This window comes from Abramis brama, assembly GCF_963993115.1.
Source record: "Abramis brama genome assembly, chromosome: 13".
Classification (NCBI taxonomy): domain Eukaryota; kingdom Metazoa; phylum Chordata; class Actinopteri; order Cypriniformes; family Leuciscidae; genus Abramis; species Abramis brama.
Window position 1 is genome coordinate 18,203,080 of NC_139975.1, and position 22,433 is coordinate 18,225,512.

Below are 22,433 nucleotides of genomic sequence, written 5' to 3' on the forward strand. Positions count from 1 at the left end.
GTTTGCTGTTTTTACCAGAGGATTGTTTTTGTAGTGTGATTTTTGGTGAATTGTATTGAATCTAATTAGGGTAAATTTGACCTCAATAATGAGGATCCTAACCATGAACAAACAGTTAATATACAAACCTAACCATAACTTATTCACCGCAAAAGAAGTAGAAACAAATGTGACAGCTAGGCTCAGAAATGGCATTTGACACGTGGCTTAAGGACTTTACTCAAATTAAATGTTCACACACATGAAAGCTAATAAAGCAAGAGTTATAAAGGCTAATTGTCAACTTGAGGGAAAAAAACTGATGCACAACGTATCAAAATAAAAGATGCTAAAATGTGCTTTAAATCTGACTGTCAGAAGGAAATCAGCACTTACATGGATAATATTTTGGTATTAATAATAAAATGTCTGTAATAATATTTATATTTATAATAGTTTTGTGTGATCAGGACATATATTTTTCATGACATTAAAACCTTCACACATAATTTTTTTGTATGTTACTGTTTACTAGACCTATGCTCTGCGTATTAATTGGGCTCTGATACAGGAATAACACATTTCTGTGTCTGAATTATTAATTACACACAGGTTTGGGAAATCAACAGTAATTCGTAAACTCGGCGTAAGGCACAAGCAGGAGGAGGAGGGCAGTCGTGTCATATGACTTATATGAGCGCAGGTTGAGGCTGAGCTCACAGTCACAGCTGCTGCTAAACCGGGTCACACTCAGTCCGGGCGTCGTTCACTGTCTGGCTGCTCCGAAGAACCATCCACCCGTCGAAATGGCTGTCCGCGGTTGTGTGACCTTGCTCTTTTTTCTGCTGAGTGGTACGTACGACTATTTTGTTGAGTACTTTATTTCAGACGGTGTCACGTTACAAAAGCAGATATTGAAGTTTATTTTGAGAGGTGTCCGCAGGCCCACAGCAGCGCGAGAGCCTGTTAGCATTAGCATTAGCGTTAGCGTGAATTCTTACCTACGCCAGTAGAAGCGCGTTAGATAATCAGAAAGACTGTCAGCTTGTGGGATACAGGTTTTACAGTCTTTGCCTTGTTTTAAATGCATTCATACAAATCAAAGTGATAAACAAATTACAAAAATAAATACGTTAATAGATAACGTTACCCTGAGCATTACCAGCGAATTTAGAATAAAACAAAAAACAGCTAAAATATGTTTTGGAAACGTTAAATATATTGTGTAATTAGTAAAACTGTGAGCATTGAGCTAACTTATATAAAAACTCCCATGGACCGCAATAATGGGAATCCTGGACTCAACATTTGAAGTTTTGATATCCAGTAACGTTAACGTTAATGGTTTCCAGGTTGGAAGTTCACTAGGTTAATTCAAGCTTGGTAGTAATAAAGCCAGTAAATCATGTGCAGTTATATTATCTAAAGTGTGTTAAATATGATCAGATTAAATGAAATGCATTATGACCGAGAACATTTGTGTTGAGAAGACTGGCGTGTTTAAATATTTATAAATGCAAACTTTAACCTCAATGATTTTGCAACTTTCATTTTAAAGATTAAAAAAAAAAAATGACTGATTGTTCAGCTAAAATTTAAGGAAATAACGCCATAGATTTCTCTCACTTGACTCATTAAACTTCACAAGCATGTGATCCTGAAGTGCTTATTCGGTGTATTTCTCTGCCACACTCGTTCATAATCATGTGATGGGTTTGTGTGTGTGATGCACCAGAGACTCCCTTTGCTGAAAGCACCAGGTTAATGATTTAATCAAACTATGGGATGGGACAGTCACCCAGTGCCTATGATCTTAAAGCTGGAATGGGTTACACAACTTTTAAAATCTGAGCACATTTTAAAACGCTAGGCATCATGTACTTGCCAGATTTGTAAATGGTTAGAGACAAACTGGGCATCATACACTAAATGATTGAGGAGGTTCACACACTACCAGGCTTTTAGGTCGTTCTGAACACAAACTTGTGGATAAATGTGGGCCTTGTTGCTTTGTGATCAATGACAAATGAAGACAATCGCTGCATTAAAATTGAATACTTCCCAACTATATAGTATGCAAAAAATGGTATGCCAAAAGAGTCATTGTCACAGACAAAACACAGATATTCTGAAGTGCGCATTTGATGGACACTTTGCCATCCCATGAGGCCACGAGAGAGGATTTATGAATGGAAATGAGGCAGATGTAGTACCTCTAAATTTAATTCATACTACACTACCAATAGGTAGAGCGTACTTTTTAACTGTCGCAAAGTAAATTCAAATGTTTTTGGATGCAACAAATGTTTTAAAATCAGATCAAAATATCAAACATGTCTGATATGATTTACATAAAATCATAGTTTGAAGCTATAAAATCTGTCCCCATCTTGCACTGTGATTTTTATTGAAATCTGAACTCTTGACTCCCCAAAATCTGCAGATTGAAGAAAACCCTGGTAAAAAGCGGTTTTGTGTATTTCAGCCATAAGTCAGTTGTCCTAGACAACAGCAGATAAAATTCAATCTTTTGGAGTGTTAGTTTGCTGTCAGGAAGTCAGGAAAGCTTCTGGAATGTGCTTGGTTTGCAGTTTTTATTTCCTTATGCATGGAGGTGGTTGAAAGACTTTGGTGTGCTTAAATTCTTTCACTTTGTGAAAAATAAACCAAGTAACTGTCTTCATGTATTTTATGGCGTTTATTATACAATAACTTTAATTTTTTTATTTTTTTTTTATTTTGGAAAGTTAAAAGGGCAGGTTTGTGTATTCCCAGTGTCACATGGGGGAAACCCCACAACGATGTGAAGCATGTGGAAATGAGTGCATTCATCTATAATATTCTGCTTTCACCCTTCACAGGTATTGTGCATGCTGATGATCTGATGACATCACCACTACCTGCAGCAGCAGAGTCCAGTACAAGCAAACTCCCAGGCATGTCGACTACTACAGCTCCTCCAACCACCTCCGAACACTTACTTGCCACTCATGCCAGTGTAACTTCCACACAGCAGCAGACGACTAATACCACCACCGCACCTCCAACTACCACACCACACAAAACAACCAATGCCACCACCGCACCTCCAACTACCACACCACACAAAACAACCAATGCCACCACCGCACCTCCAACTACCACACCACACAAAACAACCAATGCCACCACCGCACCTCCAACTACCACACCACACAAGACGACTAATGCCACCACAGTACCTCCAACAACCATGCATCACAACACATCGAATTCTACCACTCAAGCGCCAACTACCGCACACACAAATGCTACAACAGCCCCGACTCCTCCCCCGACCACTCCTCCTGTCCCCAACCCAACTGTTGGAAACTACAGCGTCAAGTCTGACAACGTCTCAGCCTGTCTTTTGGCAAAGATGGGACTTCAGTTCAGCTTCAAAATAAGTGGGGTATGTATGAAGCGATCTATATAGAGGACTGCAGATTTTTATCTTTTGCTGCAAATTTGTTATAATCTCACGCCACTGCTAGTCTTATTTTATTCTTGCTGTTTAGAATGGCAGCGTTCAGACTCTTAATCTTGACCCAAGTCCTAATGTAACGGAAGCAAGTGGAACCTGTGGAATTGGTGGAAATGACTCTTCCCTTGTACTGAAGTCAAAGGAAATGACTGTTCATTTTGTCTTCACAAACGTAAGTCTTTAAAGAAGCGAGTCAAATATATTGTCAAAAGTGAGGTAAATGTTCTGGGTTGGGTTGTTTTTGTCTTCTGACTAATGAACACTCATGGCAGTTCTTAAAGTCCCCCTGCGGTCAATTTTATCCATAAACTCATCTTTGATTTAAAAAAAAAAAAAAAAACCTGAATTTCTTCATGCCTTAAAATGGCTTAAATGTAACTCTACACCTTGTTACATTTTAGTATATGCAGAACCATGAAAATGCAAGTTAGTCCCCGCCTCCACTCAATCACACCAACTTGGACTACCTGATCCACTCGCTCAACTGTAGTAAATGCAAGTGGAAATATTGGTTTAATTCAGCCATATATGTTTGAACCAGAAACTGATTCAGGAGGAAGATCAAATTATACAGGCTTGTCTAAAAGTTGATGTATCAGAATGGTAATGTGTTTTATAAATCGCTCTCTACAGCGTCAGACACACAACAGTAATTGATATGATTAGCCTTTTGCTTGACTACGTTATTAAACCGCTGATAATGTGTAGCTAATATTACAAACCATGTTCCTGTTCATCTTCTCGGGAGTTAGACAGCTGCCGCCTTAAAATCGGCATCCTTAATGCTTTAAACATCATAGAAAGCCAGTGGAAAAAGACTTAATTCATAACATCGTTACACGCATCATGTACATAATCCATATCTCTCTTTTGCTCAATGTGTTAAAATGCCCACAGAGCATAAGAATAATAGATATTAGCTACACGCTGTCAAATAGGGCAGTCCAGACTAACTCATGCTTCTGGTAATGGGTGAAGATCCTCCATGATGCCCTTGTGCCAGAATCAATTATCACTGAAGCATATTTTGATTGACTCAACTGAAAAAGTCTAAAAGAGTTCAATCTATACTAAAATTTGAAAACCTATTTTTATCTTTTATTTTTATCTTTCTCTCCATGAATATAGCCGGGGTAGCTGGCATGGCATTAAACTTTAAACAAACATAAGAATAATAGGAAAAGCCCTGCCCAGCATGTTGACATACTCTGCAATGGTGTTGACTGAACACATCATGGTTTGTCTTAAAGTATTTTAAAAACACCACATAGGCTTATAAACTTGATTTTCACCACAGGGGGTCTAAAAGTATTGTACACTGTGGCGATTTCTTATGAATTTGTACAATTAAATTTTTGCACGGTCTGCTTGCGCCCCACTGAGGGTTAGGTTTAGGGATGGGATTGGATTGGGCTGGTCCTTCATGCTTCATGCAAAATCTTAAGTTTTCATACAAATTAATACTAAATTGCCTATTGTTACATTCACATGATATCAGGTTACTATATTTGTTTTTACAGGTTTCACAGAAGTTTCGTCTACATGCTTTGACATTCTCTGTTGATCTTGGAAATGGTAAGTTTTTTTTTTTTTATGTGAAAACTGTAGCCAATAAATGGCCAAAATTAATGCACCACCTAAAATAAGTTGTTTTAATGTTACAAGTGAATTTAGGCATCACTATAATGTACAGTGTTAGAAATGGATATTTGCTGAAGATTACATTTAACAGTATTGAATTGATTATGCTCAAATGTGTACACTAATTTCCACTGTCTTGACAATGAAATGGCCAATATCGACCGATACAGAAGTTCTCTATCAGCCTCAAGCAATATGATGCCAATATATTGTGCATCTTTAAAGGTGCTGCATTTCTTTGCATGTAATCATATTCTGTCCTCTGATTTGTGACCTCAACAGGGAGCTTTTTCAATGATTCCAATTATAATCTTTCTCTGTGGGAGGCGTCTTTTGGGAGCTCATACATGTGCAGGAAAGAGCAGAGTTACAACATCTCCGACAAGCTTACCATCAACACGTTCGAGCTACAAGTGCAGCCCTTCGCAGTGCAGAAGAACACGTTTGGCACAGGTATGTATTTGTGTGCGTTTGTGCTTCTAATGAATGAAGCTGAGTTAATTGCCTCATCGGAGGTAATTCTACAGCATGTATATAATGCATAACTGGACTGTGTCCTTTAGTGCTGTAACTTATCAGATACTTTTCTACTCCCGGCTCACTCTCAGTTTCAATGCGCATTGCTTTTCAGAGTGGTTTGTGACCACTGCAAAACCAAAGCAGTGTCAATCTTTCACTTGTGTGAATTTTGAAATGCAGGCACTGCAATCTGATAAACCATTGGGTCTCATTCACTAATAATTGTCGATTATTTCTTATTTGTACGCACTGGAGAACTTCTCACGAAAAATCTCCACCTAATTCATAACCCGTTTGTACTAGGGCTGGACCCGAATATTCGAATATTCGTTCGGTGGGTTGGTATTCGGTTTGAAAATTTGACATTCGAATATTCGTGTTTTTTTTGCACACCTGGGATCCCCCGCGAAACGGTTCTCATTCGCGCTTGAATAAGGCCTGCGACACACTGGCTGTGTGGCGTGAGCGTCTCAGCTGCGTGGCGTGTCCGTTTTTATTTCGGCTCCCATGTTAACAGGTTGGAGTTTGCACACTGCCTGAGTGAGTCGCGGCTCAAGCCACGCGGAAAACGCGTGCATGCTAGAAATAGAACAGACGCCGGGAGTGTTCTCTAGCTGTTCTCTGGCTAGAGCACAGAACAGCGGAGTTTGTATGGACCGAAGTGCATGCCTGAGCTTGTGTTTTCGGTTAAGCTGCCTTGCTTTGACATTGTGGAAAATAGAATAATAGAAACAAAATGTATTAGCCCTTTTACCCGTTATTATCAATCTAAATTAATCTCGTTTTTAATTTAACTTAATTTCGTTTTTCTTTATTTAAATTTCGTTTTTCTTTATTTAAATTTCGTTTTTCTTTATTTAAATTTCGTTTTTCATTTAAATCTACCCTTTACTGTGTCAGTAATTTGTTAGTCAGAAAAATATAAGACTACCTTAAAAGTATTGCTTAATTTAACAGACCTGTGTGTGTGCGCGTTTTATATCAGTGCAGTCCGTTCTCAGAGCATATAAGCCCAGCCCGCGTTAGGCGCGCCGCTTCCCGCTCGTGCTGTTCTGTACTAAAAGTTTATTAATTCTGAATGTGTCGCGTGTCGCGTCTCGCGTGTCTGTCTATATTGCACCAAATGCGACACTGCACTCACTTGTGAAGTCGATTGGATGAACGGTTCTCAAAATAATCAAAATGCAAATGGATATACAGACACATATAGATTCCTGCCTTTATTAGAGAGAAGAATATGTTCAGCACCCTCTCTCCGAAGCTTCGAAGCTCAAAAAATGGCATTCGGACCAGCCCTAGTTTGTACGCACGTGAATTTGTTCTTTACATCATTCTTATGTGTGTGAATTTGGAGTATTCTAAATGAGCGGGTACGTGCACAAGGTTAGTCATTTGCATAAAACGTGCCCAAACCATCTCCATATAAGGGTTTTCCGTTCACCCTTTCCTTACAGCCTTTCATCACTTGTCAAATTTGACGCCTTTTGCAGATGCGTTCTCGCCCGATCCTTGAGCAATGCAAAGTGTGCCATTCTTGCTAGTTCTCACAAACACCCTTTTATACAGACCTCTCATTAGCCAGCTGTACACGCGTGTATATCTGCGTTATTCAGAGAAACCTTGCAGCTTTTCTTACTCTTTTAACTGTATATGATGGAATTGGATTATATGGATGACTTCAATATAATTAGTCATTTTAGGATGAATTATAACTTAATACGATTATAGGGCCGTATAGAGTAAGTGCTTTTTGCGTATGTGTGGTTTCAGTTGTTCCAATATCTTTTCCGTTATTTCGTAACTTAAAATAAAATTTTTGGTGAAACGTGACTTGTTCTTAAAATCGTTCGCATGCACGTTTCTCACAAATGTATGCGTACGCATGCTTTGTGAATGAGACCCATTGTTTCTGTGATCATATCAAAATGGTTGTGACTAGCTACACCAAGATAACTGATATGTAAATGCAAAATTTACTTGGCTTAAACACAAAGATGACAGCTCTTTTTATATATTTATTTTTTTTTTTTTTCCCCTCTCTTCTAATAACAAATGCTTAATTGTACAGCTTATATATGAGGTCTCAAAGAAATGGCCCAGTATTACCAGATCAAGTGTCTGGTTTTTTTTTTTTTTTTTTTTTTGTCTGAAGTGTTGAGAATATCTGCTGTGGTATTAATGAGAAGATGGCAGCTTCATCTTGTGTTCATTCATGTTCTCTCTGTCTGCAGCCCATGAATGTTCAATGGATGACTCCAGCCTCTTAATCCCAATCATTGTTGGTGCCGCTCTGGCTGGTTTGATTTTCATTGTTGTGATTGCATACGTGATTGGTCGACGAAGGACCTATGTTGGATATCAGACATTGTAATGCAACGAAATCAAAGAATCAAATCCTGAGTGTTTTAAGGGATGCACAATCTGTTCCTGGACCATTGTAAATATTGTGGGTTTTTGTGCAATCTCAATTGGCAACTGACTCGGGGCCACAGGAGTCAAGCATTTGTCCTCATCATAATCCACTGGCCCTTAAACTGCAACGCATTAAAATCTGAAGATACAGTGGCACTCCAGGACCAGAGCTCCCTATTGTGAATTAATTTTGTGTGCCCCCCCCCACCCCACCCAAGAAGGAAGTGCATGGTCTTGTGTTTCTCTATTCTGTCTCTTAAAATGCAAATTAATGCTAAGTTATAGTATCATGCTATTCAAAATATTCATATGCAAGAACAACATAGTATTGTTTAAAGTTTCATTGCTCCATATCAGACCCTGCACTTGCTTCACTTAGACATTCCTTTAATTTTGTTAATTTGGTCAGTTTAGCTCTTTTATTTTGTGCCCATCATTACTGTATCCACAGCTTTAAACTGAAACAGTGTTTTATCCACCTGTCTTGTAGCATTTTGGTTAAATATTAAAAGTACTTCCAGAAACGGGTTGTTACTGTGCACTATAGTGTCTGGACAACTGACTTTTATTGAGATCATGTGCTTTTGGAATGTGTTGGTCATCTTGTATTTCGAGCGGCTGTGAGGGAGATTGCTACACTGAGAAAACATCTAAACATGCTGGATGGCCTTTTCAAACAACTGAAATTCTAGAACCGAAAAACAAAAGCTTGAATGTTTAAACTTCATTACAAGCATTTTAAAAACGCAAACCATTGTAATAAAGTAGGCCTGGTGTTTTTTTGCATATAAATGCTCTGACTAAATAGTTATTGGTAATGTGTGGGGGTTTTTTGGGGGGGGTTTAAAAAGGGAAGATGAGTTCTAAATTAAATGTCTTGTCAGCTTCTCTTTTACCGTAATTTTGAATTCTTTACAGCTACTATAGCCTAAAAGACACATGCTGCTCTTTGCTTATACTACTGTGACTTGTATTTGCTGCAAGATACATTTTTGCACCTGCTTGAACCCTCTTTGGTAGATGCTGTGGACTTTTTTTTTTTTTTTTTTTTTTTTTTAATAAATCAACCACAATCCCCCCCCCCCCCCCTACATGACTTGTTTTGGTTTGGAGTTGCTGAGCCTTTTCAGAATAAGTTATTTGCTTTCTCTTATGTCTTTATTCTTTTCTCATTTATCACATATAATGGCTCTCTAGGTTTCACAGTAGTTTTTTCTCCCCCTTTCAGTTGTGGTGAATTTTTCTACTGTTTATGCACCTTTCTAATTTAGTCTATGCAGCACCCACACAGAATCTTGTGTATATGTTTTTCACAATAGCCAGGATAAATTAAACCTTCAAAACTGGTTACTGGTAATTTTGTGCCTTGCTTGATTACTTTTGCTTGCCATCCAATCACTTATCAATAACTTTCTAAATAAAATGAATCTATTTGTCTTTTTTTCTGAGCATACTTTTGTGACTGTTCTGCCAGCAAACTTGTAAAAAGGGATTGTGTTTCGCTTAAATTTTCCCTAAAATTGTTTCGTGAGGTTTTGTTTTGCAATGGAAATGGCTGTTTTAATCGGCTTTTAGCTGCAATAAATGGAGAAAGACAATTGTGTATACATTAAAACCGGTGTGGGCCATCTTTTCAACCTTTAACACAAACATCATGCAAATGTCAAAGAATTTGATTCAGTTGCACTTTTAAAACATAATGGCTGTGTGTTTTTTCCCTCACTCATTCTCTTTAATTTCAGCTGAGGATTGCCAAGCCGATGAGCCTGATAACTTCATTATCCCTATAGCGGTGGGAGTTGCCCTGGCTGTCCTCGTTGTTATTGTCTTACTGGCCTATCTGATTGGAAGAAAGAGAAGTCAAACCTCTGGCTATGAGCAATTTAATTCATAACAATAATCAAAGAATGTCAAGTGTCATGCAAGTGCTGACAAATCTTGCAGAAATTCAGGAATCAGTTTCAGTATTTTTGTGTACATGAAAATTATTTTGAAATGAGTCGTATTATATGAACTTGTACTTTCTTGCCAATACACTTTATAACATGATGTGGTGATTTATAAGGTAGGCCTGAATGGCACATAATCACACCTATTCTGCATCGGTCCGACTGAATTGTTAGTTCTGTTCTGAATAAAATCAGCAGTATTGTCACTCACCACCCCTTTCTCTCTCCCCTTTTCTCCCAGCGGAGGAATGCTTTCTGGATTCTGATTTGAGTTTTCTCGTGCCCATTGCTGTGGGTGTGGCTCTCAGCTTCCTAATCATCCTAGTGCTTATCTCTTACCTGATTGGCCGGCGGAAGAGTCGCACTGGTTACCAGTCTGTATAACTCGAGCTGCTGCCATCTTACCTCTAACCCCGGCTTGTCCTTTGCCACTTATATTTGCTCCTCCTCCTCTCTCTTCTGGTCCTGTTGGCTTCCTCTTTTTCCCTGCAAACTGCTCGACCCTCCTCACTTGCCGGTGCTAACTGCTGATGACACCACAGTTTCTAACATGTCCGATTGCTCTAATCATTTAATTTCCTGTGTACGATTTAAACTTTTTATGAATGATGTGGTATATTTCTGCTTAATCCCACTCGAAGCAATGTCAACTGGCATGATTCATTTGTTTAGTGTAAGCACAGGCTGTCTAAATAACCTGGCATTGTGCTGTATGTTAAATGCATGAAGAAGAAAAAAGATGATTTCCCCTGTTTATGGGAGTTTTGATGCATTTTCTCGCTCTAAGGATGCTCAGTTCCGGTTGCTGTGACTTAAATTCATGTGAACTATTACTATAATTTTAGAATTAGGAATCCTTTGTTTATTAACCATTGAATGTAAATGCTCAATTCTGTAATTGTAATCTTACAGGTTTTTTTTTTTTTTTTTTTTGTGGATGAAATTAGGGGTGAAAAGTATACTGGCACATTTTCTTAATTAGCAGAGCTAATAAGTCACACTCTTGCACTTAGCACATTGTATTATAAAGGGACACTTTTTTTTGTTGTTGTGACATTTACCAGCATTTTAAAGAGGGTTATGTTGATTTATGCTTTTGTTGATTCATTAGGTCCCTCTCAGGGAATGTTGGAAGTGATAAAATAGGCTTGTTAGTACATGGGGTTTGTGAATTCAGTTGGTCATTTCTCTGGATGCACGCATACAATGTACAAAATACACTGTTTCTAAGACCAAAGCTACCGTTCCCAGTGCATCTTCAGTCTAATTCCTGCTCAGAATAGTGAAAATATTAATGTGTCCAGACCATTTCATGGATATACTTTTTTTTTTCCTTTCCTGCCCAAAGGGTTTAGCTGTTAAAACAAACACAATTAAACACAGAATATCATTGTACTATAACGTGCCTTTTAGTTGCTTTTTCTTTTCTTTTTTCTATTGGACCTATATCTGTCAAGTTAAGAATGTTGGTTCAAGTTTCAGAGTGGAAAAAAATTCAATAAAATAGCTTTTTTGTTTTTGTACAGTATTTTCTTCCTCTCTGTTTGTTCCCTTTCTTGCTCTCTGACTTAAAGAAATCAACATTTCTCAAAGTTAGACCTGATGTGTTAAACAACTGTAGTTTTACATGGTTCACATGACTTTTACAGTCATAATCTCCAAGCTTCCCCTGATGGACTTCGATCAGCAGTGTTGCTATAAAAGTTACTGATGTCATAAATGATTCTCTTACTGTAATAGTAGAAGCGTCTCTCTTTGACCTGCATATTACAGTAAGAACTGCTTATCAGATGCACATGACCGTGCTGATGTTTTTGTTTGTATGATTTATGGGTTTAACATTGTCATTTATCCTACAAAAAGGATCATCACATGCAATTTATCACGAGACACATTCTTTGCAAAACACATCACAACTGATGTTACTTTAAAGAGAATGGAAAACTGAGCAGAAAGGTTTGATTCCGGTTAATTCTCATCCATCTTTATTGTTTATGCTAGAACATGAGTGCGTTTAAAAACATGAGCTGGAAAATCTTTGTCAGCCAGTGGATATTTCATTGTATTTACTGAATAACAAAGATGTGCAATTACAAATTTCCATCTCACTATTACACTGCTTTTACCATGTCAATATATTCAAATACAATTAATAAATAATACTGTTGAAATCCTTCTTACAGGTAACTGAGCAGATATTTTCACTCAGATGAATTATGTGAAATACTCTTTCGTTTTTAAGAAGTGTTGGTTGCATGCTCGACAAAAGAAAGATCAACTTGTATTTAATTATGAAGCTCTGAAAATGATGAAATGGGATTTCAGTAAAATACATTTGCCTCTGGAATCAAAATTTAGTATCCAAAAAAAAAAAAAAAAATTTAGTCCAAAAATGTACAATCAGTTTTTAATTCTAAACCACATCTGATTTTTATTCCATTAAATGAGCAAGTAAAAAGATAATGTTAAGTCATTTTCTGCCTTTTTTTTTCGTCCAGAGGGGGAATATAATGGAGACGGTGACTTAACGGAGAAAAACATTTAAAAAAAAAAAAAAGTTGTTTTAATGTGTTATATACACATCTGAATTACCAAAATAACAATATAAGTTTTAATACATGTTAATTCTATAATCTACACAGATCTAGAGATTTGTTTTGCCTACGTCTCACTGTAGACTGTTCGTTTGAGTGATTATGCCTCAGTAGCTATAATGGTGACCTACGCATTTGGACATATTTTCATATTTTTATTTTATCCAATAACGAAACAAAGGCAGGTGTGAGTCTCTAGTGGCTGGGTACTGAATGTGTTACGTTACTGAATGTGATCTATAAATCTCAGTCTTTGCTTACTGGGAAATCCCTTGTTTGAAAAAGTAGTGAAGTAACACAGCTCTGACACGAATAGCACAGTGGCTGCCGGAGGCATAATCAGAGGGCTAATGGGTAAAGACAGCACCCAGTGTGCTATTTCATTCATTATAACATACTCTGAGAATTTTCATTTCAATTTCTCTACGTCTACTGCGATCCTACGCCCCCACTTGTAAAGTGAAAGACACGCTACCCAGGAAACGGTCGGTTGCTGAATCGTTGATGATGCCCTTGCCGTTGAGTTTGCATTGAACATGTAGTTGGGTCTCGGACTGGACTCCAGAAAAGCGCACAGCCACCAGTGGGGAAGAGTAGTTTACCTGTTTGTAGAAATGGTGAAAAATACTATGAAATGCTATTGAATTTTTAGGGATTCTGAGATGTGAAATAGGATCACTTACATGTCTCAGTTTCCCATAATAGGGATAGTACCGCAAGTTGAAGACATTGCTTGGAAAGAACTCGACATCTCCGAGGACTTCAGTTGACCCTTTCTGGAAAATCATTGGAGAAGAACCAAAATTGTCACTGTTTAATGACATACTGCAAAGAAATTGTATATATAATATAAATATAACTTCTTATACATTATAAATGGATTATGCTAGTCATTAATTATTACCTTTACTCCACATGTAACGTTTACTGGAGTGCCTTGACCAGGCAGATACCCGAGAATCTGTTAGAAAACAGTCAAGCGTTTTAGGCTACATACCACTCAACTAGCTATTGAGACTGGACTGATTACATTATAAACTGCAGAATGTGTTCACTTATATTAACCACAAGATGGCACTAGAGCTTCAGAGCTTTATTTATTCTGTTTTTTGGGGGGGCTTTGTTCTGCCACCAAAATAATTTTTGTATAGTATGTTCCACACTATTATAATCTCACCCGATTCATTTTGACGATGATGCAGGGTTTTCCCTTAGAGTATCCAAAATCTTTGTCATGCGTGCCGGAGCATTCGCCCAGCATGGACCTCTTAAACTGACATGCCTTGCGCTCCGCACTCTCCTCCAAGTCGTCCTGCATGAAATACGTATTTCCTTCACATGGAATGTTCCGCCTCTCCTGCACTTTATCATCATAGGCTGGACGTGGCCACGGCGGGAAACCGTAATAAAAGACATAGAAGAGAAAAATATAGAGAGAGAGAACATAAATTAAGCAAACAATGGCTGAGGCCCAGCCTGGCCTCTACAACTTACAGGCCAGCACAAAAAGTGGGGCCCTGGCAGCACTGAACAGTTACACTGAGTGAATAAAAGGGTTTCCCTCCTTGTCAGTATTTCTATAGACAGCGGGACATGTTAAACAGCGTGCTGGGGCGATTTGAATCCGTGCCCGCTGAACAGAAAACGTAACTTCCCTATTAAATTAGTTGTTCAACTAGTTCTCTCATGCAGGACTTACGTTTCAAATGGGCTTCCAGTGCTTTCGCATACTTCTTCCACGATTTTTGGTCAGAGGCGTTGAAAGCAATGTCAAACCCATGAGCAACATGTTCTACGTGAGGTGACATTGTCAAACCTGCCAGGAGACAGAGAAGATTGTATTAGAATTTTGTTTATGTACTTATGTAGTAATACAGTTTAGAATAATAAAATAATGATTGAAATAATGAATAATGATTTTTATTTTAAATTTAAGTGCAATTTTAAATAATCCATCCATCTATTCTCCAAATTTAAATTATATACATATTAAATCATTTCTATTAAAAATAAAATAAAAAATAATTATATATATATATATATATATATATATATATATATATATATATATATATATATATATATATACATTATTTACATTTCCAAACATTCCTTTTGCCATTAGTTGTAATAATCCAGTGAGTTTATTGTATGCACAAGGAGTCTGACAACAACTGGTATGATCCACACTGAGATCTGATCTCACCATCATGAGTCCATCTGTGATTACATGAAGAAACAGAAAAAAACCAGAAGAACTGCAGCAACGTCTCCAAGACGCTTGAAGAAACCGACCTGCAAAGCTACATGAAAATCTATGTTCAAGTGTACCTGGACAAAAGCTGTTTTAAATGCAAAGGGTGGTCACACCAAATATTGATTTCATTTAGTTATAGAAGTTAATTGATAAATAAAATCTATTTATGATGTTATTTTTGAAAGCATCGTCAATTTACAGCAAGTGCCTGAAACTTTTCTCAGTACTGTAACTTTGACTTCAAGCGTTTTGGAGACATTGCCGCAGTTCTTCTGGATTTAGTCTGTCTCAGTTTCTTCATGTAATCACAGACAGACTCATGATGGTGAGATCAGATCTCAGTCTGGATCATACCGGCTGTTGTCAGACTCCTTGTGCATAAACAATCTCACTGGATTATTAAAATTAATGGCAAAAGAAATGTTTGGAAATGTAAACTGATATTTCCTACTGATATACTACAGCAAAATATATAAATAACAGGCTTAAAACCATTTTTTGGGTGAAAATGTTAACATGCCTAGGACTTTTGCACAGTACTGTACATACTTTTTGAAAGTTCAAAAAGTAAAATGCTGATTTTTCCAACCTGGTGGCATCACCCTGTCATTGTAGGTGGGAGCATATGGACTAATCGACCACATCAGGCAGCACATACAACCAGCAAACATGGCCGCGAGGAAAATGTATAATGCTGAGTAGAAGAGCAGAATAAGGCCTGAAAAAAAAGATGAATAAAGCAAGATTTCATTGAGGAAACCCCTTGTATGTATTTATTACAATAACTGATTCACATATCGAGGAATTGCATAAATAGAATGTGAGATCAGGTTAACACATTTTGTCATAAAATAATTTATTTTAATCAAGTGACCATTCCAATACATAAAACTTTTTCATTTGTTGGTAATTCTTTTTCCAGAACCTTTCCGTTATGGAAGAGTTCAAGACACTAAAGTCAATGGAACTCTGAGAGTTAAAAAAAAAAAAAAACTGAGGCGCAACCATTGTCCTTTAATTTTCAATTAAGACTCCATTAACAGCTGATCTAATGGGACGGGTCGTCAAACGGGGAGGCTTTTGCTGCGCAGACAATTTTGCAGGGACTAGCTGCATCCCCCAGCCACAAAGGCCTTTCTGTTTGAGCCTAGTGAAAATTCTCCCAGCTGTCCTTTCACTCAGGAACACAGTGAACCTCCGGTTGCCATCATAGTGACGGTCTTTTGCAGCCATACAGAGCCACAGCCAGCTCCAAGGAGCCCGATCACCCCATTCTGGCATTGTGAGGCCTCTGCACTCTCCTTTCATGGGACACGCATCACAGCACTCCAGCAGCCCCTCCCCTGCTCTAAGGAAGACTACGGCTGTTTATTTAGTCCACCTCAAACACATTCCCCATCATACCATGCCCATCTAAAGCGTGGAGATGTTGCATTACATCCACACTCAATACGAGGACATTGGTGCATTGACATTTTCTTCTGCCATCCCCAGGACACCCCCATACTGCTGTTTAAAGTACTCGTCCCAATGGGAATTTGCTGTGTTGCTCAGCAACCGGACGTTTTGCTGCAGCGATTGGCCGCTCCGTCATCATCGGACTTCTTCGGGAAACGCTCGCTGCCAAAAAAGTTCTGAGCTCGGACACACACACAAAAAACGCTACGTGTTAAATTGCGCCGTAGATTTGATAGCGTGTTGGAGGAGATCTGGAGGTCAAGGGGGCTTTGGGAAAGAGGGAGAGGAAAGCACGGTAGGGGTAAATGGAATGTGATCCCGGGCCAGCAAAGGGACTGTGACATTCGCTCTCCCACTGAGGACCATTCCCCAGGCAGTCTGTTTTTGTCAAGATGTCTCTAAGCTATTCTGTGCACCTAAGTAAACAGTAAGTTTGGACATGCACACACACATGCACCCTCAGTGACAGCGTGCACACACACACACACGCACACACACTTTCTGTCCGAGCGAGCAGAAGCACAATTCATCCCCCCTTCATCCCCACAACTCATTCCCACTACAAATAACTCCACTAAACATGGAAAATAATGAGCAAAAACAATAAGCAATGGTCTCACTTGCCTTTGCTTCTACGGCCAGACAGAACTTCACTAATTGAAGACTTTGTTTACAGTCCAAGTACAATTTAGATGCACTCCCTCAACCACAGACAAATACCCTCTGTTTTGCCATTAAAACAGGTATCTCATTGTGCACATTCAAATATAATTTTGTCTCATTACTCACTCCAGCTCTTCCCCGAGCGGCCCATAAACTCCTTCGTTTCGGCGTTCCACAGGTAAGTCTTTAGGTCGTCGATTTTCTCATGCAGCGTCCTCTTGGGCTTTGGCTTGGGCTTCCATTTCTCAAAGTTAAGGTCATCCTGCTCCAGAGGCTGATGCTCTACCAGTCCTTCCTGTTCCACTTCCATGGCCTCAGCTAGTTCGTGTTTATGAAGTGATCCTGCACGCTAAAGATAACATGGAAAGTTGAAAAATAGTATTCACAAATAAGTTTCTGAATCAGATCCCTGCAACAAGCATTAAACGTAAAAACTCACTTTAATGTGGATAATATTGTCTGATGCTCTTAAAAAAGGCCAGGAGACAAATATGTATCTTCAAAACAGTTAAAAGCAAGTGTAGGATCTCATTCAGTGTGAATGAAAGACGTTTCAGAATCCCATTGATCTATGAGAGGCAGCAGAGGACCCACACACTCGCTGACCCATGTTGGGAGATCTAACCTCTCACAGCTGCACAAGATCGGCAGGGTCACTCTTCAGCCAGATGTTACACACTCGTTCTCAATATCAGGACACACATAAAATACACTTTAAAAACTGGTGAAAAATACTTTCGCAGCATTTATTAATATAGGTTCATGTTAATTTCTGCATTGAGAAAAATTTCAATATCATTGCATTGTGAACGAACATGAAATAAAGATATTTAATATAATTGAATCAAACTGCCTACATTAGATTACATCAATTTTAACAGTTCAGGTGTAAACAGCTCCTTAAAGGGATAGTTCACCCAATAGTTCACTTCTGTCATCATTTACTTACCTCAACTTCCATAGTATTTTTTTTTAATGGAAGTCAGTGGGGTCCATCAACTGTTTGGTTCCCGACATTCTTGAAAATATCTTCTTTTGTGTTCAGCAGAAGAAAGAAATTCATACAGGTTTGGAACAACTTGAGGGTGAGTAAATGATGACAGAATTTAAAAAAAAAAATTGGTGAGCTATCCCTTTAAGGTACCAGAGGTATTTCAAATGCCTCTACTACAATATATCAAATAGTAATAGTATAGGCTACTAATGATGAATAATTGCCAGTGTAAATTTACCAAAATAGTGATGAACAGGTGAAACGCTTTTGGTGACACTCCTTCTGTACCAAAAGTGAATTTTAAAAATGATACAAAAGAAAATGACCTACAAAACCGCGTTATCTAGGTTCTATAATGTTTACTACTTTATACTGTAGGCTAGTCTATAGAGCACTAAATCCAGCAAGATATGGTCATTGCAATGCCCTCATCCCTAATCAAAAGTAACCACATTACTCTGATGCATTGTGGTTATGGTCACTTGCCAGTTTTGAAACTTTGTCTTCCAGGAGCAGGTCCTCCGCCCCTCCCGCGGTAGAGTCGCGCTCCATGATCTCTCACTGAAGAATAAAGGTACTTGTTAAACCAATCACATATACGAGCGGTCCAAGCGATTTACTGAGAGATTTCAGTCCACGAATTAAGTCTGCAGCCGTCCAAAGGAAGTCAAATAATTGCTCAATCTTATTTCTTCTTCTTCTTCTTCTTCTTCTTTTAAGTGAAGATAATATAATATTTCGATGTCTTCAGGAAAGAAAAGGGGGGGAAGGAAAACATTAATGCTCAAAGTGCCCCCCAAAATAACTTCTTGATGAAGGCACTGGTGTGATGTCTTCAAGTTCACTTTACGCTGGCTGAACAAACGTTAATTCTGGTCAAGAACTGGTCGTGAATTTCATTGAGTTTTCCCCTTACAACGGATGTCGGGTGTGGAGGAGCTTCTCGCTAGGAGTCGAGCATCATAGTGAATGGAGTTGAGCTGGACAGGGAAAGTGGGGGTGGGATACAAAGTGGAGTTTTTTGGCAGAAGCTTCGTTTGGTGTTGTGTGGAATTCTGCACACGCACACCGCATAGTCTCATTGTCTACTGAAACAAGCTCTATGCAAAGACCCACAGCTTTATAAGTTTCTGTTCTGTTCTGATCTGCATTTGCCGTGGTCAATCACTAAGTAGGCTACTGCATCAGCAACTAGTCTACATTGGAACAGTGAGGTTTAATATGCAGGACACTTCACTAAACAATCCCCATTGACTCGCTGGGCTGTTAAACTGGAGAAAGATGAGCTATTCGCGCGCATTAAGGAGACAAACGCAAAATTGTGAAATATGGGTCCGCTTTGGTCTGTGTTGGCGTCAAAAGCGTAATAAATTCAGAAAGTTGTCATCAAGCTTAATATTTGTACACAGATCACGTTGCGCTCCCTAAACCCGCTGATTTTTTTAAACCTCAAAAGAACTCGCGTCATGGAAAATTCGGTCTTGTCTGGTTCTTTCTGCTTCTTTGGTGGAGAGCAGGTCATTCAAAGAAAGACCATCAAGGACTGAAACGAGCAAATGCAGTCATTTACTTTGTGACAAAACTAAGCTGGAAGAACAGAGATTAATAGGCTATATTAATGTCGCCGCGTTTTATTTCATTACAGAAACAAGCAGACCTAGTGCTTGCTTGCTTGTGTAAAAAATTAAGGGTGATCGAAGCCTACTTCCATTCAATTCCATTTACTTAAATAGGCTACAACTATTGGCCTATGTATTTTACGTTAGTATATAGCCTAGTAGGCTAAATAAGCAAAAATAAGCAAGCACCATGAAACTGAAAATATGGCGCAGTGTTTAATTCCACACGTTTTGAACTCTGCATCACCTCAATAGACAATTTTATTAATGCGAGTGTGAGATACAACTATTAATATGAACAATCTGTAGGCCTATGTCAAGCGGCACGAGTGAACAGTAAAATAAACAAAAAATGCAGCAGATCTGCAACGAATTCGGGTTTATAAAATTAAATAGCCTAGCCAAGGCCTATAGGGCACAACGCGGGGTTAGTTGTAACACGCTTGTTTTAAATACTTCCGCACATGCTTGGATGACGAAACTTTGTGTATTTACTAGTTGCCATATCAACACTATATAGAAAAAAAAATCCGCCAAAATTATTTATTTTTTGGAAGATATCCATAGACATTTATTAAACCATAGCAAAAGTAAATTTCTTACTTAAGTTAATTTTTCATCTCTATTTTTTGTGTTTATTTAAAATAAGACAAATCTGATATTACTGTAATCTCCAAGATGTTATTTAACAGTTGAGATAGTTATTTAATGCTTCGCTAACTAGCAGAAGACACTAGCAGGGTTTAAATCCCAGTTGTGCAGGTGGGGCATGTTGTAACACTGCGTTACAATGTGCCCCTATTAGAAATATGCTATTATATTCTATACTTTTATTAATTTTATTGAGAAAACGTGAGAAAAAGGTGAATAAAGACTGAGAGTCAATGTTCAGAAATGACTAATTATTTATTTGTTTTGAACTATGTTGTATAGCTGTGTTTTCATGTGTTCGTAGTCAAAACTCAAAAATGAGTTTATATTTAATTATTAAAAATTGCCATTATTTTATATGAAAAAGTTTTTTTAATTGTATTTTATTTAGAAAATATTTTAGTTTGTTTTGTATATATTTTTTTATTAGATCAGATAACATTTTAAGCTGTCATATGGTCATGTTACAATGTGCCCCTGCACATGTTACAATGTACCCCACCTATGGGGCATGTTGTCACATTTCACTTCCATTCTTTCGGGGTATATCAAGAAAAAGTATATACTGTATTGATAAAACAAAAACACATAATTGTACTAGACATGTGGGAAATTAATGTGGGAAAAAATAAATACTCTGAACCATAAGTAGATTTACACAAACTGAGAAAGTCAAAAAGCGTTACTTTGTGCCCCGCTCTCCCCTATATATATATTAGGCTATATATAAATATATAACTTATTCAGAACTTATTGTAAAACCCCTCAGAAACTTTCATTTATATTTTTCAACTTATTTGTGTTTGTTCACAAGACCAGTTGATGGCGCACTTTCATTACTTTGATATTGATTCAGGTTCAGGAGGAGACTTTCAAAATAGTCAAGAAAGCTATAGCTACACAAAAGTATTATTCTATATATTATAAGCCTATTGAATGTTCTTAAAATATTTTCAAGTAGCTTAGTCTGTTAGCCTGCTTTTCTTTGCACGCTAAGTAGACCTAGGCCTATTTACAGAGGTGGACATGTAACAAAGTACATTTACTTGAGTACTGTAGCCTACTTAAGTACACTTTTTGAGTATCTGTACTTTACTTGAGTATTATTTTTTATGGAAAGTTTTTACTTTAACTTCACTACATTTGAAAGACAAATATCGTACTTTTTACTCCTACAATTCTGTCAAGGTCCTTGAGTAAAAAGTAGTAACGTCAGTCAGGATGATTTTGGTTGCAGGGGTTGCATTTTGGTTGGAAATGAAAACGTCAGAACCCGACGTCAGATTGATTTTGGAAAATAAAGTCGGACTGACGTCAGAACCCGACTGATGTTGGTGTTTGACATAAACCCGTTTTTCATTTTCAACCACAATACGTCTGTCCAACATTGGAGATTAATGTCAATCTGGCGTTGGATTCTGACATCAACCTGATTTTCATTTTCATGGTTGGGTTTGGTCTTCTAAATGCAAATTTTGTCATTGTTTTGGAGCACAAAGCTTAGATAGATAACAGTAAGGCTAACATATTCATACTAAAAGCCAAAAAACTATAAATAGGGCATGCACTATTTGGGAGGAGCCATTTGGGTGTCTGAAACCATTGTAGACGTTATCGAGTGCACTTATTCAATCTCACATTCAATCCCACTACTGGAACTGTGTTCTAGAAATAAATTTGATATTGATTTGAGGTTAGGTAGGCAGGCATAGATTCAGAGGCATAAGGTAGCCTGTAAATATTACATACAACAATGCAACAATAATAAAACAATGCATTGACATTTACATTTTACTTTTGATACTTAAGTATAGGCCTACTTCTGAAAACAAGTACTTCTGTACTTTTACTTAGTAAAAATTGGTCTTTACAACTTTTACTTGTAACAGAGTAATATTTGACCAGTAGCTGTAGGCCTTCTTTCACTCAAGTAGCCTAAGGAAGTTGTAAGGCCTACTTTGTCGACCACCTCTGATTTGTTTGTTTATTGTTGCAGGTAAAATAATTATTCTTCCACGAATTCTTCTGTAAGAAGATAAATATATGTAGAATTATGTAGCGATTTCCTCTACACAACAGCAACTTGTTCATGTAGCCTACATTAGGATCTGAATAGGATCTGAATCTCGAGGTATCGAAGTGTTTATGAATCGCCTATGAGTGAGATATAAGAGCATTTAAAAGTGAACCATGAG

The 22,433-nt window shown here is 37.8% G+C and overlaps 2 protein-coding genes across 6 annotated transcripts; one reads left to right on the forward strand and one right to left on the reverse strand.

Annotated features, from left to right (window-relative positions):
• The first annotated feature begins 675 nt into the window (after positions 1-675).
• lamp2 (lysosomal-associated membrane protein 2) lies at positions 676-11,530 on the forward strand. Of its 3 annotated transcripts, none has more exons than XM_084132543.1 (6): positions 676-831; positions 2,841-3,409; positions 3,516-3,653; positions 5,002-5,056; positions 5,405-5,575; positions 9,796-11,530. In XM_084132543.1, exons 1-6 carry the CDS (start codon positions 786-788, stop codon positions 9,945-9,947), a joined length of 1,131 nt encoding a protein of 376 aa, XP_083988669.1. In that variant the 5' UTR covers positions 676-785; the 3' UTR covers positions 9,948-11,530. The 3 variants fall into 3 exon arrangements, with proteins under 3 accessions (XP_083988669.1, XP_083988670.1, XP_083988671.1); XM_084132544.1 differs by having other exon boundaries at positions 10,244-11,530; XM_084132545.1 differs by lacking the exon at positions 9,796-11,530 and adding an exon at positions 7,873-9,668.
• A 429-nt stretch (positions 11,531-11,959) lies between these two features.
• atp1b4 (ATPase Na+/K+ transporting subunit beta 4) lies at positions 11,960-18,939 on the reverse strand. 3 transcript variants are annotated; one of them, XM_084132546.1, is made up of 8 exons: positions 18,455-18,939; positions 17,101-17,323; positions 15,443-15,571; positions 14,296-14,412; positions 13,774-13,973; positions 13,501-13,557; positions 13,280-13,372; positions 11,960-13,198 (listed from the first exon to the last, which is right to left on the reverse strand). In XM_084132546.1, the coding sequence occupies exons 1-8, from the start codon at positions 18,518-18,520 to the stop codon at positions 13,037-13,039; spliced, it is 1,047 nt and encodes a 348-aa protein (XP_083988672.1). In that variant the 5' UTR covers positions 18,521-18,939; the 3' UTR covers positions 11,960-13,036. The 3 variants fall into 3 exon arrangements, with proteins under 3 accessions (XP_083988672.1, XP_083988673.1, XP_083988674.1); XM_084132547.1 differs by lacking the exon at positions 18,455-18,939 and adding an exon at positions 17,924-18,448; XM_084132548.1 differs by lacking the exon at positions 18,455-18,939 and adding an exon at positions 18,207-18,444.
• Between the last annotated feature and the right edge of the window lie 3,494 nt (positions 18,940-22,433).